Source organism: Metopolophium dirhodum, chromosome 5 (assembly GCF_019925205.1).
Source record: "Metopolophium dirhodum isolate CAU chromosome 5, ASM1992520v1, whole genome shotgun sequence".
NCBI lineage: Eukaryota > Metazoa > Arthropoda > Insecta > Hemiptera > Aphididae > Metopolophium > Metopolophium dirhodum.
The window spans coordinates 4,283,817-4,300,412 of record NC_083564.1 but is presented as its reverse complement, the minus strand read 5'-3'; the positions used below and the strand labels follow the sequence as shown (position 1 = coordinate 4,300,412).

Sequence of the window (16,596 nt, the reverse complement as noted above, 5' to 3'; positions counted from 1 at the left end):
TGTTTTATAGTTTTGAGGTTTTTTGGTTACAGAATAACCTACTTCGTGGAACCTTGTTTTAAATTCCAATCCTTAGCTATAATAGTTTAGGTATAGCATTATATAAATATTTAACTATAAAATAATTTTCAAATTATAATTTCATATAAAAAAAATTTGTGGCTTTGTATTTTTAATATTTTTCATCTTCTATTGTAACATTATATTGAAAAGCTCTTTGACTCAACAATTACAATTTTATTAACATTTATAGAAAAAAAAACTAAAAAACGTGGGTAAGTGGGTATCGCTCTGCTCTTCAGTAGGTTACAAGTAGATCAATGTAATTTTAAAATCGCCGGAAAAACAACATAAAAGTAAAGGGAAAACGGGAATTTTTACGCAAAAACGGTATTCGACTAATTCGATATTGGTTTTTGGTGTAACTCTAAAACAAATGACCGTATTTAGATGAAATATTCACTGCTTGTTTATATTTGCATTTTCAATACAGGATAAAATTTTCAAAAATGTTAAAAATATTTTTATTTGTTTTGAACTGTTTAGGGACATCTTTAGTTTCCAATTTTATTAGTTTTTTTTTTTTTATGAATGTCAATTAAACTTTATTTGTTGGCCAAAAAAGCTTGAAAATTTAATATGCTCCTATTATATTGTTACAATGAAATTTGAAAAATATTAAAAATTCTTAGTCACAATATTTTTATAAGTATTTAAAGTTCAAATATTAACAAAATACATAAAAATGAGGAAAATTTGCAAATTATTTGGAGTTAGAAATTCATAAAAAATTTTCTTTTTAAATCTAAGATTTGAAAATGTAATAAAAGATTCCTCATAAGTTTATCTACCTTTATCAAAAAAAAAAAAATGTACTCAAGTCAAATTCAATTTTTATGAGCGTTTGAAATTCATATTTTTACATTTGATATTCACTCTATTTCTCATGTAACGATTTTCTTATTTTATTGTAATTACAAAACGAATGACTGTAGATACTTGAAAATTTCACTGAATGTTTATATTAACATTTATATATACCATACAATTTTGAAAATAATTTGACTCTTTTTGAGCTGTTTACAGATCTTGTCAGTTTTCAATTATTTTAGTTTTTTTTTCTATAAATATCAATAATATATAATTTGTAGGGTAAAAAAGTGTGAAAATTTAATGCAACGCTCCTGATATATTGTTACAATAGAGGTTAAAAAATATTAAAAATACATATGCACAATTTTTTTTTATAAGCATTTAAAGTTAACAAAATTTATCACATTTAAAATTTAATAATTATTTTGTAGTAAAAAATTTATAAAATGTTCTACGTTCATAGCTAAGGATTGAAAATTTATAACAAAATTCCACGTAAATAGGTTATATATAAATTACTTTGTTCACCTTAATATCATCAAATATATTTAGTTATATCATAGGCTGACTAACCGTTTTTCTTATACAATGGTATTATACCATTGAATTCAAATTTAACAACATCCATACAGTGACCCACTTGTAACCTACTGTACAGCAGATTGACATCCACTTACCCACTTTTTCAGTTTTTGTCTTATTCATTTTTGTAATTGGTTAAAAATTGGTATATATTTATATTTTAAATTTTAAATTTTAAACTCATTATTTAAGATATATTATGTATAGAGCATTTTAAAGTAAAATCCAGGGGGCGGAGGTTAGCTACTTGGCATGTTGCTTCCTGGAAAACAAATAGGTACTCTACCTAATATATATTTTTCAGTAGGAATTTCTAAACGAAATTGGTACCATACAAAAAAAAAATTGATTTGCCACCTTTTGAATAATAAGCAAATTCATTTTGAGGACTAAAAAAAATCTTACCATCAGTATGGTGTTTACAGAATACGAGACCTTAACCTTGGCACCCCCCATAAAGAAATCCTAGATCTGCCACTGACAGCCATAATATTACAAAATGTATCAAATTAAGTTTTTTTTTAAAGTTCTATAATATAATTAAGTGATACTTATAACAAAGTCTTGTGGCCTCATGAGCAACAAAATACAAATTTGTATTATGGAGAATTTCATAAAATACATTTGCTTCACAAAAATTTTGTTAATTGGAAGTTTCACTGTACTAGAAATATGTAACTATAGTGGACACTTATTTATCAGCATATTTATTTTAAATAGTTTTATTATTAATATGACTATCTACACATATCTCTTTCTATGTGGATAATTTAAAAGTCCAATAGTCTATCTTGACGCATGATAGTGGTCATTGTCAATAATTTTAATTATTTATTTTGAAATGGTCTCCCATTGTCCGTTGAATTTGTTAACATTAAATTTAAAAAATATATTTTTAATGCGTTAGAAAAATAACTCTGAGGGGAATAAACTATAATATATAAAACAAATAAATGTTATAATTACTCTGATGCTATATTAGTTTGTGTATAATATAATAATAATTAAAAATAATTAAAACATACTTAGTACCTAATGTTAAATATAAAAAAATTAAGTAGATTAAGATATATCTTCATTTTATGATTAATACAAGACAGTGTTAGATACACTAAAGATCTATTTGTAAGTTCAAATTAATATAAAAAAATTCTATATCAAATAATGAAACATTAATACAATGTTTAAAATTAGGTATATCATTTTGAGAATATTTAATGGCTTGTAAAATATTTAAATTGTTTATTTAAAATTTAACATGAGATTATTCAATGATTGCTGAAGAAACCATTTGATTGACTCCACAAGATCCATCACCTCTGTAGAGCAAGTAGTAACCCTATAACAAATAGTATATTATAGAATTGTATAATTCAAAGTTAATCCCCATTAAACAATTAAGTAAATAATAGTCTAAACTATAAAGTATAACCAAACAAACACATTGCATTAAAGTAAAAACATAATACTTATTTTTTCACACTATTTGGACCATTTTTCTAATTGTTAAAAATAAGCACCACATAATTATTGAAAAAATATTATGATTTATTGTGTGGCTTAATTTTTACAAGCCCATTACCTGCATGCCCCATTTGTCGCCCCAACTGTTTTTAATGGTCCAAAACGGTAAAGTCGCATTTAAATAAGGATATTCTGAAAAAAAACATATAGTTTAATATATCTGAGTTTAACTTACTTTTTCTCCCCATCCAGGTCCCCAACTATTTTTAATTAACCAATATGGTAAATTTTTGTGGGTATATTTAGTTCCTAAAATGAAAATATTTTTGATGTTAACTTAAGTAATTTTTTGATTTGAAAATTATTATAAAGATCACTATATTGGCACATAATTAATTTTTTAATAAATTATTGTAAAATATGATGCAATAACTTACTGTGGACTCCATAGCCAACAATGGCCACACCGTGATCCAGTGATTTAGGGCTACATAAGGCATGGATTGGATGTGATACACCACCCATATAAAACTGAAACAACGGTAAATAAGCAATAAGTGTAAGTAAACTATGAATGTATGGTTAGTTATTCTAAAAATTTAAATTTTTATTTTAGATGAAAAAAGAACCACGGAAGTCCCTTTGCTGTATAGTAGGTACGAGCGTATCTCTATTACTGAGTAAGTATCAATGTTATGGATGTATTAAATTTTGATTCAATGATGAACCAATGTATACAATGAAAAACGATTCTAGGCAGAGATGATCATAAAATGTTATGATTATAATGAATAATGATACATAAATCATAAAAAAAACAAAACAATTAAGAAAATTTAAAATTTCTATAGGTGGTTTAAAAGAGGTAAAATATTTTTATTGTGTATAGAAAATGCTTATAAATATTTGGAAAAAATTTCAAGTCTACGGTTATTCGTTTTTGGTTTACAATAAAAAAACTAAATTAATTTATGCCAAAAAATAGTTTTTTATAATCAATCCCGTTTTATTGTTATAATTGTTTTGTTATTCCCTATTATTTTGAAGAGAACTGAGAATTTCTTTTGACTCCTCAAAGAAATAATAACAATATTCAATTTGCTACAAGATAATTTTCTCAGAATTGAAAATCAGAGTATTTTTTTCTACTATAAAAGTGTTTTTAGACACAAAAAAACCGCATCATTGTAAAACCAATACATTCATTGGTCTGCTCAGAATCTATTATACCAATGAGGACATGAGGTAAAAATAAAAATATTGAATACAAGAGTAATTTAATTATTATTTTGTAGTTAAATATTTATAAAATGTTCAACTTTTATAGCTAAGGATTAAAAATTGAAAATATGCTATACGTAAATAGGTTATATATAAATTACTTTATTCACAATAATATCATCAAATATACTTGGTAATATCATAGGCTGACTGACAGTTTTCGCTCAGAATCGTTTTTCTTATACAATGATATTATATCATTGTATTCAAATTTAACACCATCCATTACAGTGACCCACTTGTAACCTACCGTACAGCAGAGCGACATCCACTTGCCCACCCATTTAAATATTTATTTCTCAACCAAAAATTATCTAAACTCTATTTTGAAAATAAATATGAGTTTATGACTAATTTATTAATAGTTGAAAAAAAATATATACTTCATATGAAAATAGCAAGAGATATATGCAGTTAAAGTGAGATTTTGCATAACCACTGTTTGGTTAACCCGACCTTACCTCATTATATTATAAAATATTAAAATTGTTTATGTCATACCTGCATAGCATTAGCATTAACCCCAACAGAAAGAGGTCCATGTTTAACTAAAAATTTGGCAATATCTTCCTCATCTGTAGATACATTCACAGCTTTTGATATTGATACCTTTACATCACTTTTTTTTAACTGACATCCTTTACGATCTGCATGTCCTTCATAAGGATAATCAGACTCTGTCTCTAAACCTCCTAAATTTTCAACGGCTTCAAATGCTTGAGTCATTAAACCACCACCACATCCATTATCCAAATTGTCACAATCAATTAGCTCTATAAAAATAAAGCTTATATCAATAAAATAACAAGTAAGGATAGCACTCATTTTTTTAATAAAACACAATTAACTATTATTTCCATACAATTTTAAAAGAATTTGGTACTCTTATATTTTGGTACCTATTTTTTAATATTGTTTAGTATGAATCTATATTACAATTTAAAACTAAACAAATAAGTATTTGTTATTTTTATTATACTAGCTACTAGTATGGTATGAATTTATTTTTAATAGAACCTTTATGAAATTATTTATTTATTCAACTGTAGTATTAAAATATTTATACTAATAAGTCTCTAGTAAATGTATTTCTAGTTTCTTATTTTTAAATTAGAATACTATTACCAAAATTGTAAAATTAGTATCAACAATTGTAACTATGTATTGTTAACTAACGGACGGACAGACACAATGGGGATATAAGTAAAGGTGTTTTAAACTTATGTTTAGAAAACTGATAACCCAATTTTTTAATACTTATACTAAATTTATTTTATTAATTACCTTGTTCTGAGAGAGATAGCAGTTCTTTAGATTTTAAAGCATACTGTCCCTCAATATTGGCTATGGCTGAGAATGCCCAACAAGATCCACAAGCTCCCTAAAATGACAATGTATAAATGCAATTCATCATTTTATTTGATGTACTCTACATACTTTGTATCATTTTTTCAACATGTTTTATAATTAAAATGTATAATTATTAATGATTATAAATTTAATAAATATAATTTAAAATTACGTGTCAATAGTTTTACCTGATTTTTTACTGGTGTCACTGCATTATAGTCTCTCCAATCAAATTCATTAGGAATAGAAGCACTTTGAGGTATAACTGCCATAGGTAATGTTTTTTTGCTTGTCAACGAAGAGTCCAGGCCCAAGTATTTTTTTTTAAATTCATTTTCTATCAAAATATTAAATTATTATTGTATTATTTAATAATGTGAGTAGTAAATATTAAAAAATTAGTCTGATTTTAAATTACAAAAAAGAGGTAGAAATTTAAAAAAATTAGTTTTTTTATTGTGTTCTTTATATTGAAACATAAATGATAAATTGCAATTGACAAACATTATTTTTAAATTATATGGTTTGTTACTTGTAAGATCTGCAAATTGTGTAGCTCCATAAATAGCACTTCCTTGTTCATGGTTTTGTAATAATTTTACTTTTTTCATATTAGCAGCAAATATTCTGAATCTTCTACTCTTTTCTCCAAGACTAGTATAAATTTTATTATGTGTCATGATAAAATTTTCAAAATCTGACTTTAGTTGTAATCGATCATCAATATTATTTTTCTTGGTAGTTAATTTTTCCTAAAAAAAAAAAGAATAAAACTATTAAACAATATAATATTGAATAATGTATATTATAGTATCTTTTTTCTATAGATTTTTATAGATAAAAGGTTATTAAAATGGGTTTAAAATGTAATTGATATAAATAATTAATATTTAACATTAGTTATGTGAACTTACAGAATTTGATATATCTGAGTTAGTTTTATGAGGTTTATAACAATTGAATTCTGAGATATTTTTGTTGTTCTCCCATGCCTGTTCCCATACTTTAATATTACAAATCCTACAGTTCTGTAATATTACAAAAATACATAATAATATAAGTAGCAATCATTTTATTTTTATAATAAGTAAGGTAATTAATAAATAGTATACATTTTATAAATTATCATCTAACAATCAAAAATGATAACAATTAATAAATAGGTTCATAAATATTTTGCTGTAAATCCGTTTTAAACAAATTTTAAGGGAACAAACTTTTTTTTTCAAATGTAAGTGGTGCCTTAGAAAAGAAACAAAAAAATCATAAAATAAGATAAAATAACAACAATAAAGAGAAACCATTATGATTATGTTTGCAACTGCCAACAGTTTTTCCTCAATAACATTATTTTACGTTACTTACTAATTTTATTTAAAAATTATGATGAATTAAATATAAATATGAAATAATTATAAAACAGTATTGGTATCAAATAATTGCCACAATGTTGTATCTATTTATCAATATTAGTAGACAGTTATTGAGATAATAAAAATTTAAAAACAAATTAATCATTAAACTATCTAATAATTTATTTGAAAGATTACCTTTTCATCAACTTCACTTGTAGAATTATCACATAATTCCAATTCAATATTGTAGATAATTCCAGACACAATCTATAGTAACAAATAATTTAGTTAAGGGTTTAATTCAAATGATTACAAACTTATAAATGTTAACTATTTTTTTTTTACTTGTTTGGATACATTTATGATTTTTGATAACACATGTGGTTTGTTAGATCCTTCTTGTATATCAATAGACAGTAAAGCATAAGTCACTATGTCTAGAACTTTCTTGTCATTAGAATTCAAACTTATTTTTGCTCCAAGATTTACATTTTCATGTATGTCCTGTGCAGGGTAAAATGTATAATATATTTTATTTTTACTTAGGTACATTTCAGATTAATATTACTCTTTTAGTTACAGCTACGCTTGAAAATGAAGAAATGTCAGAAGGTTTAGAACAAGCCACTTTAGTAACATTTTTATTGTTCAACCATGATTGTTCCCAGATGGTTATATCACAAGAACGACAATTCTAAAAAAAGTAATTATATAAAGTTTAATAAAAGACCAAATTGTCAATGAGAATAAAATATACACACTTTAGGATCCATAACAATGTTCTCGCCCTGTGTTGAATCTTTTTCACATACTAATAATTTTATTTTATAATTTATTCCTGCAACAACCTGAAAGTTAAATAATTATGAATTATAACTTTACCTAATTAATATATATTTAATATAATTGAAAATTATACTTGAGATTTTGCGGAGACGACTCTGATTAACCCCAAGGATCTCTTAGACATTGTTTGTTGTGTTATAGAATCTAATGAAAAGAGAGCCAGTTTTCTGATGTTCTCATTGTCAGCTTCAATGTCGTTATAACCTCCCAAAGGGGATGGCTAAAAAATAAATAAATAACTACTTTAATAAAGCTTAGTTTTAAACATACATTATATTTATTTTTTATTTTAAAATAATATAACTTTCAAAACATTATTAAGTGTTGTCCTGTGTTCTTATGGAATTTGACTTTCTGTTTCTGGCAATGTGATTAAATTAGTAAATTGGTTTTAAGTGTTTCCAACAAATTTAATAATTTAATATGTGCAGGTAATGAAAAAAAATTCATGTTTTTATGCTTAAAGTTACCTTTGTAATATGTATCCATTAATTTATATTTTTAATATTATTAGCCGTTACAATCCATGAAATACAAAACTATCATTAACTCTGTTGTTGGAATAGGAGCAGATTGTTGCGAGCGTCATGGTGTTTTATCTGTGCGTTATGTGACCATCCTGCATGAGAAGACCGAAGTTTGGTCGCTATTAGTTCTAAGTAGTTAATACCTTTATTGTAGTAATTTTGTAGTTGTATTATCCTAACCCTAACAAATATATTGTCTTACTATTAATTATCTATCGTTGGGTATTCATTTGGCTAGGGAGAAATCAACACTTATTTTTACAATCAAATTCTATGAGTGATGCCTCCTATTAAATATGTTCATTTTTGAGAGAAATAGCTTTTCTACTAATTAAAAAGGAGTGAACATAATACAGTTTTCGGGTTACTTTCTAGCAAAATTACTATTATTTTACAAGTTATACCTTATTTTATTAAATTTTTTTATATTATATTATTTGGTTTAGCTTATATTGATCATGGAACTAATTAAAGACAAAAATGTATGAAAAAAATTTGTAATTACACAAGAATTAAAAGTTATAACGATGTAGAATGTTTCATATTTTGGAATTGTATTCAACACAGTTGAACTCTTTAATTTTTAGTTTTTAATCTGATATACTTATAAGAAACTTGTTAGTTGTAAAACAAAACTTTTAGACAGTTTCCAACAAATGAAATATTACTAAATAAATCTAGATGATTGTGATCACCTATATTGACATCCCATTCTCAATTTTTATTCAACAGTAATAATGGATGTACAAACAAAAAGCAAATATATATATAATATTATATCAATTATAGTTCAATTTTTTTTTTTTAAGTGAAATATTCAATCTGTATAAAATGATACGGAGACGGGGGTTTTCAGGAAGTGTCAGGAAGCCCTTGATACGATGTATTATATCAATAAAAATGACTTCACAGGAAAATCTTTCACGCCTCATTTTTAAGTAGAATTTTGATCATTTTTTTTTATTTGAAAGTAAAAATTTATTTCAGATTGGATCAAGGCCATTTTCATTTTACTTAAAATAGTGCTAGAAAAATACATTTGAAAAATAACAAATATTGAGCATTATTCAAATGAATATTTTAGCTTATATAACTATAATTTTGAAAAACTGGCTTTTATTCAACCTGCAAAATGTTCTCTTTTTTAATAAAAAAAATTTAACGAAATCCGACTATCCTATGGCATGAGAGTTTTTCGTAAAAGACATGGTTTTGTACTAAAAGCGTATCGTCTTCAACGTCCTTAATATTTATACCAACTGATTTCATGATATACATTTTATTTTTACAACTCATACATCAACAAAAAAATATTAAAATATAAAATTATCATACATTCACATTTTTTCATTTTTAATTGAAAATGTATTGTTGTCTTTACTAAGAACTTTAAAACTAAAAATTGAATACAAAAATACGGTATTTTGCATACATTTTTCTGTTATTCATATTTTCTAAACTAATATTTATTCGTATAAAACTTTTTTGTTTTAATTTGATGTTTTGAAATTATTCCAGTTTGATATCTGTAAAAATTGTATTAATACTTATTTTAAAATTGTCATTTTTTTTTACAAATACATTTTAAATTAAGTTCTTACAAAAAAAACTCTGTATCCATTTCATTAATATGCTAGATATGAATTCCAATTTAAATTTTTTGTTCACTAATTTTAAATTGGCAAGTCTTTTGAATAATCAATTATTTTTCGTTTCAAAAGTCTTCTATTTTGATCAGGTGTTTGAATATTCTTATTGATATCAGAAATATTTATAGTTGTTTTTATATTCTATAAATATATAACAAATTAAACACTTTCTTTATACAAATAGAAAATATTACAAATTTGTTAAACCTCTGGAACACTTATATAAGCACGAGAATCATGTAAGACACATTCCATTTCTACCACTTTATATGTACCGTTTTCCGTCTTATTAATTGTATTTTGACATACATCACAAACCTTTAAAAAAAAATGTATGTAAGCCCAAGAAAAATTTAACATATAAAAAACTCACAAAAAAATCATTTCTTGATATTTTTTTTTCAGGATGCATTTCTATTTCTGTTTTCTGATTTAAATCATTAAAACGACATGCTGTTACTTCTAATTTGTTTTGATCTGAAGTCTGCAAATTGAAGTTTAAATTTCCTAGTCTTATCTTAAATCATATTTTAACCTTACACGTGATATATTGCCAATTTCTTCTACTTCAATTAATTTATGCCCATAATCTGATAATCCATTCATTGATTTCAATGCAATATCTGATAATTGTTCAATAAATTTATTAATTCCTTCTTCAGTATCTCTTTTTATTTTTTTATGATTGATAATATTTCTCACAGAATAATGACGATTGTAAAGCTTAGAAATTAAAAACTGTTTATTATTCCCAATCTATAACAGAATAATTCAGGAGTGTAGTGGGCAGTAAAATAACAATCATAAAAATTAATATTGAGAACAATCAAATAAATGATATTTGAATGGAGGTGTTATTACTACTTATTTTCTATTTTTTAAATTTACCTACATATTTATTCATTAAAAAATTAAATAAATTATTAGTTACTAGTTAGGTACCATAATTGAAACTCAAGACGAATGCTACGGGAATATTTCACGTGGCTTTTCTACAGTGTTAAACTCAATGTTAGACATTTTAGTGTACCAATAAGCGCACTTCAAATTTTCATTGATTTAAACTATTGCAAGGAAATCATATTTAAATAAGTCCAATACGACCAATATTATTGTATAGTATAATAAGTGTTTTGCAGCGATTTATTTTAAAATGTATCACTACTATGTATTCAGTATATTAGGATTACTGAATCAAATTTGAGGTTCTGAGCAGATCGATGAATGTATTGATTTTACAATGGTGTGTGTTTTTTTTATTACTTACTTATTTATTTATTTATTTTAGATTCTGAGCGATGAAGGTATTGATTTTACAATGTGTTTTTTTTTTAAATTTATTTTTTATTTTTGTGTCTGTCACTATTTTTTGGGGCTTGTTCGATGGGAAAGTAAATCTAGTTGGTACATTCAGGAGGTCAAAATTTAAAGTAGTTCACAAAAGCGCCAGGAAAAACAACATAACAATTAAGAAAAAACTGTAATTCATGGTTTTTGGGTTCTCTAAAACAAATGACTGTATATACATGAAATTTTCACTGGTTGTGTGTATTAGCATGTTTCTATATACGGTAAAATTTTTAAAATAAACTGTTTACAGTCATTTTTTAATTTTTCTGCAAACGTCAATTCAATTATTTATTGGCTAAAAAACCATGACAATTTAAAACAAGGCTACTAATTTATTATTACAATGGCGTTTGAAAAATATTAAAAAGCCTTAGTCACAGTTTTTTTTTCAAGCATTTAAAATTCAATACTTGACAAAATACGGAAAAATCACGAAAATTAGCAAATTATTTTGAGTTAGTTATTCCTAAAAATGTTTCTTTTTAAATGTAAGACTTTGAAATGTAATACAAGATTACATCTTATAAGTTTGTCTACATTTAACAAAAAAAAATGTCCATAAGAAAGTCAAAATACATTTTTATGAGCGTTTGAAATTCAAATTTTTACAACATTGAATATTCACTCGATTTCTCAAATAGCTCTTTTCTTATTTTGTTATAATTCAAAAATGAATAACTGTAAACACTTGAAATTTATATCATATTTTTTTTCTATAAATGTAAATAAAATTTTATTTGTTGGGTAAAAAAGCGTGAAGTATTGTTACAGTAACAGTTGAAAAATATAAAAAATATATAGGCACAAATTTTTTTTATAAATAAGCATTTAATGTTTGAATTTTGACAAAATTTAAATTTTACAACTAAGGATTGAAAATTTAAAACAATGTTCTACGAAAATATAACCATGTATGGAAAATAGTAATTTTAACATTTAGAAAAAATTCCAAGTATCTAAGATTATTAGTTTTTAATTACAACAAAATATCATAAATTGATGAATAAAAATTCGTTAATTTATCTATTAAATTTTAAATTCAATCACTCATCAAAAGTTGATGCTACCTTTTAATGTTATTTAAGGTAGGAACGAGTTTTATGAATTTTTAACTCAAAAATAGTTTGAACTTTTTTGAAATTTTGAACTATAAATGCATATAAAAAATAATTGTGCCTATGTATTTTTGATGTTTTTGAACTTAGATTAATGAAACTAATAAGGAACCTTGTATCAACTTGTTTTCGGACATTTTCAATTTTTTTAAATTTTTTTATGAGCATTTAAAGTTTATAACATTTATCAAATTTAAAATTTAAAAATGATTTTTTAGTTAAAAATGTATAAAACGTTTAAATTGTATAGCTAATAATTGAAAATTTAAAACAAGGTTCCACATGAGTAGGTTATTCTGTAATATAAAAAAGCAGTTTTTTTAAAAGTTATTTAATGATTAAATTTGGATAAAATAACATATCATAAAACCATGAATAACGATTTTAGTTATTTTGCTGTAATTTTATAATGTTATTTCAACTTACCGGCTACCGTATTAATAATAAGTAATAATAATATAAATATAATATAATATATCCACACTGACAAAACGTTTCCACTCAGAATCGTTTTCGTACACAATGCTATTATATCATTGAAATCAAATTTAATACCATCCATTATACAGTGACCCACTTGTGACCTATTGTAGAGCAGAGCAACATCCACTTAACCACCTGTTTTTTATTTTGAGAATAATTTTATTATTATTAATAGGGCACATTGTGGTAGACACACAAATGAGGAGACAATAGACAGTTCTCATTAGTTTCTAAAAATGTTAAAAAGTTTAGTTAGGTTATGAACCAAAATATATTATTTAACATTTTTTTTTATTTAATCTAAAAACATAAAAGGTCAAAATATATTAAACTTTATAGTTCAGTTAGTAATTATTTAGATAAAAGTAATTGGATAATGAAATAGAGAAGAATGATTATGTAATCACATAATAAATGTTATGTCCAATTCCCATGTTAAATCTATTTATCTACTTCTCATCCAAGTGTTGTGCAGTGGGTAATATGGCCTTTGATTAGTAGAATATTTTACCAATTAACAAGTACCTACTTGATAATTTTATACTAACATTTAATTCTAAGGTTAGCAGAAAAATAATTGAATGACCTAGACAAATTTCATATTTTGAGCGAAAACTATATTCATATTTTTTCCCAATTCTTTCTTTTCTTGAGAAATTAAATCTAGGAATTAATTTTAAATTTAACTTGGATAGGACTTGATAGGATTATTATTAAATTTAAATTTAAATATTTTAGCGGGAAGTTTTAAAAAACACTAAGTAAATATATCATATTTCCAATAATTTAATGTAAACAAAATAAGTAAAATAATAAAAACACTTTTAACATTATGTTCTTTGTATTATAAGTTATAACTTACAAATAATCTAACTGAAAAGGTTGGGTACCTACTTGCTCGGATTTATGCTATTGGCTTTGTTATTAGTACTAATTAAATTTGTTTATCTAAAGACTAAAATACATGTTTATCGAATAATTCTAATAGTATATTATATATAAAAATATAAAACTACCTAATAACTATTACAGTGAAATCAATTAGTTTTAATTAGGTAGTAACAAGTTTATAGTTATTGAAGTATTTAAAATTGTGTACATTACATATCTGGGCTAACTAAAATGGCCATTGCCCATAAAATCATATTCCCCTAAAGTGCAACGTATGACATTTGTAACAACTAGGTTTATCTAGGTAAAAGTCAAAATATAACATTTTTCCCCAGTAGGTACTGTTATTAAGCGTTTAGCCAAGTTTAACTTATGCTCATAACTAGGGTTCGGATTTAAATGCTCTAAAAGTGTCCATAAAAATTGTTTTTTACCACTTTAATGCCTTTAAAAGTTGACATGTAGAATCATTTTTTCAATGCAATGTTTTATTAAGGTACACCTACCTAATTTAAAATAAATTTAAAATAATTTATTAAACATTTATTTAAAAAAAAAACAAAATTAGATGAACATTTTTTTAGAAGTTCAGAGTCAGTAGCGGCACCAGATTTTTTCGTCTGGGTAGGCCAAGCTGGGGTCACTGATTTAAAGGGAGTGCCAATGGCGTAGCAAAATTAGCATTTCCTATCGGGTAAGTGGACCAGCCGGGGGTTGAAGATTTTAGGAATTTATAATCATGGCTTACAAATGTTACTATTGGATACATATTTTTTCCTCTGTATAGGCTAAGTGGGTAAATAGTTAAAAATAGAATTTTTGGACCGAATGGATCTTCTTCCTTCCCCAAAGAAGACAAATCAAATCCGCTACTGAAGTCGTACGATATATAAAAATGCATTAAAACTAACAAACTTACCTACCAAAAAATTCTATAAAATGCTCAAAAAATGAAAAAACATCGAAATATGCAACAAAACGCAAAATAAAAGTTTCACACTGTAGAAGTCTGTTTTATGAGCAAATTATATAGGTACTTGGAAAGCATTGTCTAAGATAAGCCACAAAAAAGATGCACTTTGCATTGAAATCAGGGCTTCAGTGATAACATATTATATATCAAACATAAAATTAGTTTAAAATATAACATAATTACTTTAAAAAGAAGTTTAAACAATATTCGGTCTACAGTAGTATATAATATAATGTCTTATACCAGTAGTATATAATACATTTGTTTAGAAGTTATTTAGTCATTACATAATTTAAAGCAAAAAACGAATATATTATTTCATTTCACATATTACATTTTTGTAAATTTTAGATTCCAAGAAGAGCGATACTTCAGTATCTTTTCTGGTAAAAAAGTAAATCTAATCCAGTTTCCAGAAGTTTTCAAGTGACGAGAAAAACAAAGAAAAAAAAATAAGAAAAAACAGAGATTTTCATGCAAATGGACAAAATCGATTTAGTTTTTTTATGTAAATTGTTGCGTTATTTATAGCCTATAGGAATTCGTATGTTTTGTTTTTTATTATTATTTGTTTAAATACTTATCAGCATTGTACATCTTATAATACTCATACCTCGCTTTAAAATAAAAATGTAGGTCAATTCACTCAAATTTTTAAACTAACGGAGCTAAACGTGATCTTCTGAGCGTATAATTTGAAATGTAAGACAACAAATTTTGTTGTAACGTCTTCTAAATTATTGTCAATAAAAATTTTCGCTGAATCAAAATACTTGAAAATTGAATACAAGGTTCCTCATAAGTGTTTGTTATATATATAACAATTAATAATAATGTTTTCAAAATCTAGGTATACCAGTAATTAGATTGAATAGTATTCAGTATGTTAAAATGAAAAACAGTTTGTTTCAAATCCCTAAAAGTGAAATTTTAAAATGTCCTGTCCTTCGGATAGCAAATTTTCAGTTAGCCACAATTTCAATTATTAAGTATTAGGATTCAATATTCAATACAGATAATTTTAAACCAAGGTTTTGATTTAACAGTTTTATATTTCATGAGTTGATTTATAGAATTTGTGATGTAAGATGTAACTGAGTAATTGCTAGGATAAACATTTAATGGTTGAAAAAACAAATCAATTTTGATTTTTTGTAATCAGTTTAAAAAAATAAATTAACTATAAACCAAATCCACTACAAATATACTAACCTTGTGCTTTTGAGCGGAAACATTTTCTCCAAATAAAGCAATGAAGAGACAAAATCCTAGAAATAGTAATTTCATTTTGATTCCTTAAACTTTGATTAATGTAGGTAGTGATTTTAAAACATTGATGAACAACGTGAAATAGCAAACTAAAGTACAGTAAGTAGTAACCCAAACGTTCTCACAAGACACAAAGTTATTGCGTCGTAGCAATAAAATAAAAATATATTTTGTTGTTGTGACTTGTGGCTATTAACTTATAAGATTATACCTACTGGTTACTATAACGTCTATATACAGTAAAGTTGTTAGTACATCCATTATCCGTATATGAACATTGAACGGTCGATAATATAAACTACTGATAACACGAAAACAATAACAACGTTGTTATGACTTATGACCATTTACCTATTATGGATTTTAAGTGGGAAAAGCATTGTTGCATCGACAAATAACAATTATAATAATTCAATCGTTATGCTTTTTACCTTTTAGCATTCATACAGGTTATAAGAAACGGGTTGTCTTGATAGTCATTTGTATGTGTGTGTGTGTGTGGGGGGGGGGGGGGGGGGTTGAATATTGGCAACGTTTATAGATAATATTAACTACCTATGTCTTAAAACCTTGGTACATTGGCACCAC

At 25.0% G+C, this 16,596-nt stretch overlaps 1 protein-coding gene across 4 annotated transcripts; it reads right to left on the bottom strand.

The window, feature by feature from the left end:
- Positions 1 to 2,409: 2,409 nt before the first annotated feature.
- On the bottom strand, positions 2,410 to 16,272 carry LOC132944470 (cathepsin L-like). 4 transcript variants are annotated; one of them, XM_061013836.1, is made up of 17 exons: positions 15,952 to 16,272; positions 10,468 to 10,683; positions 10,301 to 10,411; positions 10,135 to 10,245; positions 7,825 to 7,971; positions 7,667 to 7,753; positions 7,474 to 7,599; positions 7,251 to 7,409; positions 7,101 to 7,172; positions 6,465 to 6,578; positions 6,083 to 6,302; positions 5,739 to 5,887; positions 5,485 to 5,581; positions 4,702 to 4,973; positions 3,357 to 3,450; positions 3,155 to 3,228; positions 2,410 to 2,794 (listed from the first exon to the last, which is right to left on the bottom strand). In XM_061013836.1, exons 1-17 carry the CDS (start codon positions 16,024 to 16,026, stop codon positions 2,720 to 2,722), a joined length of 2,199 nt encoding a protein of 732 aa, XP_060869819.1. In that variant the 5' UTR covers positions 16,027 to 16,272; the 3' UTR covers positions 2,410 to 2,719. The 4 variants fall into 4 exon arrangements, with proteins under 4 accessions (XP_060869819.1, XP_060869817.1, XP_060869816.1 ...); XM_061013834.1 differs by lacking the exons at positions 3,155 to 3,228; positions 10,135 to 10,245; positions 10,301 to 10,411; positions 10,468 to 10,683 and adding an exon at positions 3,038 to 3,111 and having other exon boundaries at positions 15,952 to 16,268; XM_061013833.1 differs by lacking the exons at positions 10,135 to 10,245; positions 10,301 to 10,411; positions 10,468 to 10,683 and having other exon boundaries at positions 15,952 to 16,266.
- Positions 16,273 to 16,596: the final 324 nt, after the last annotated feature.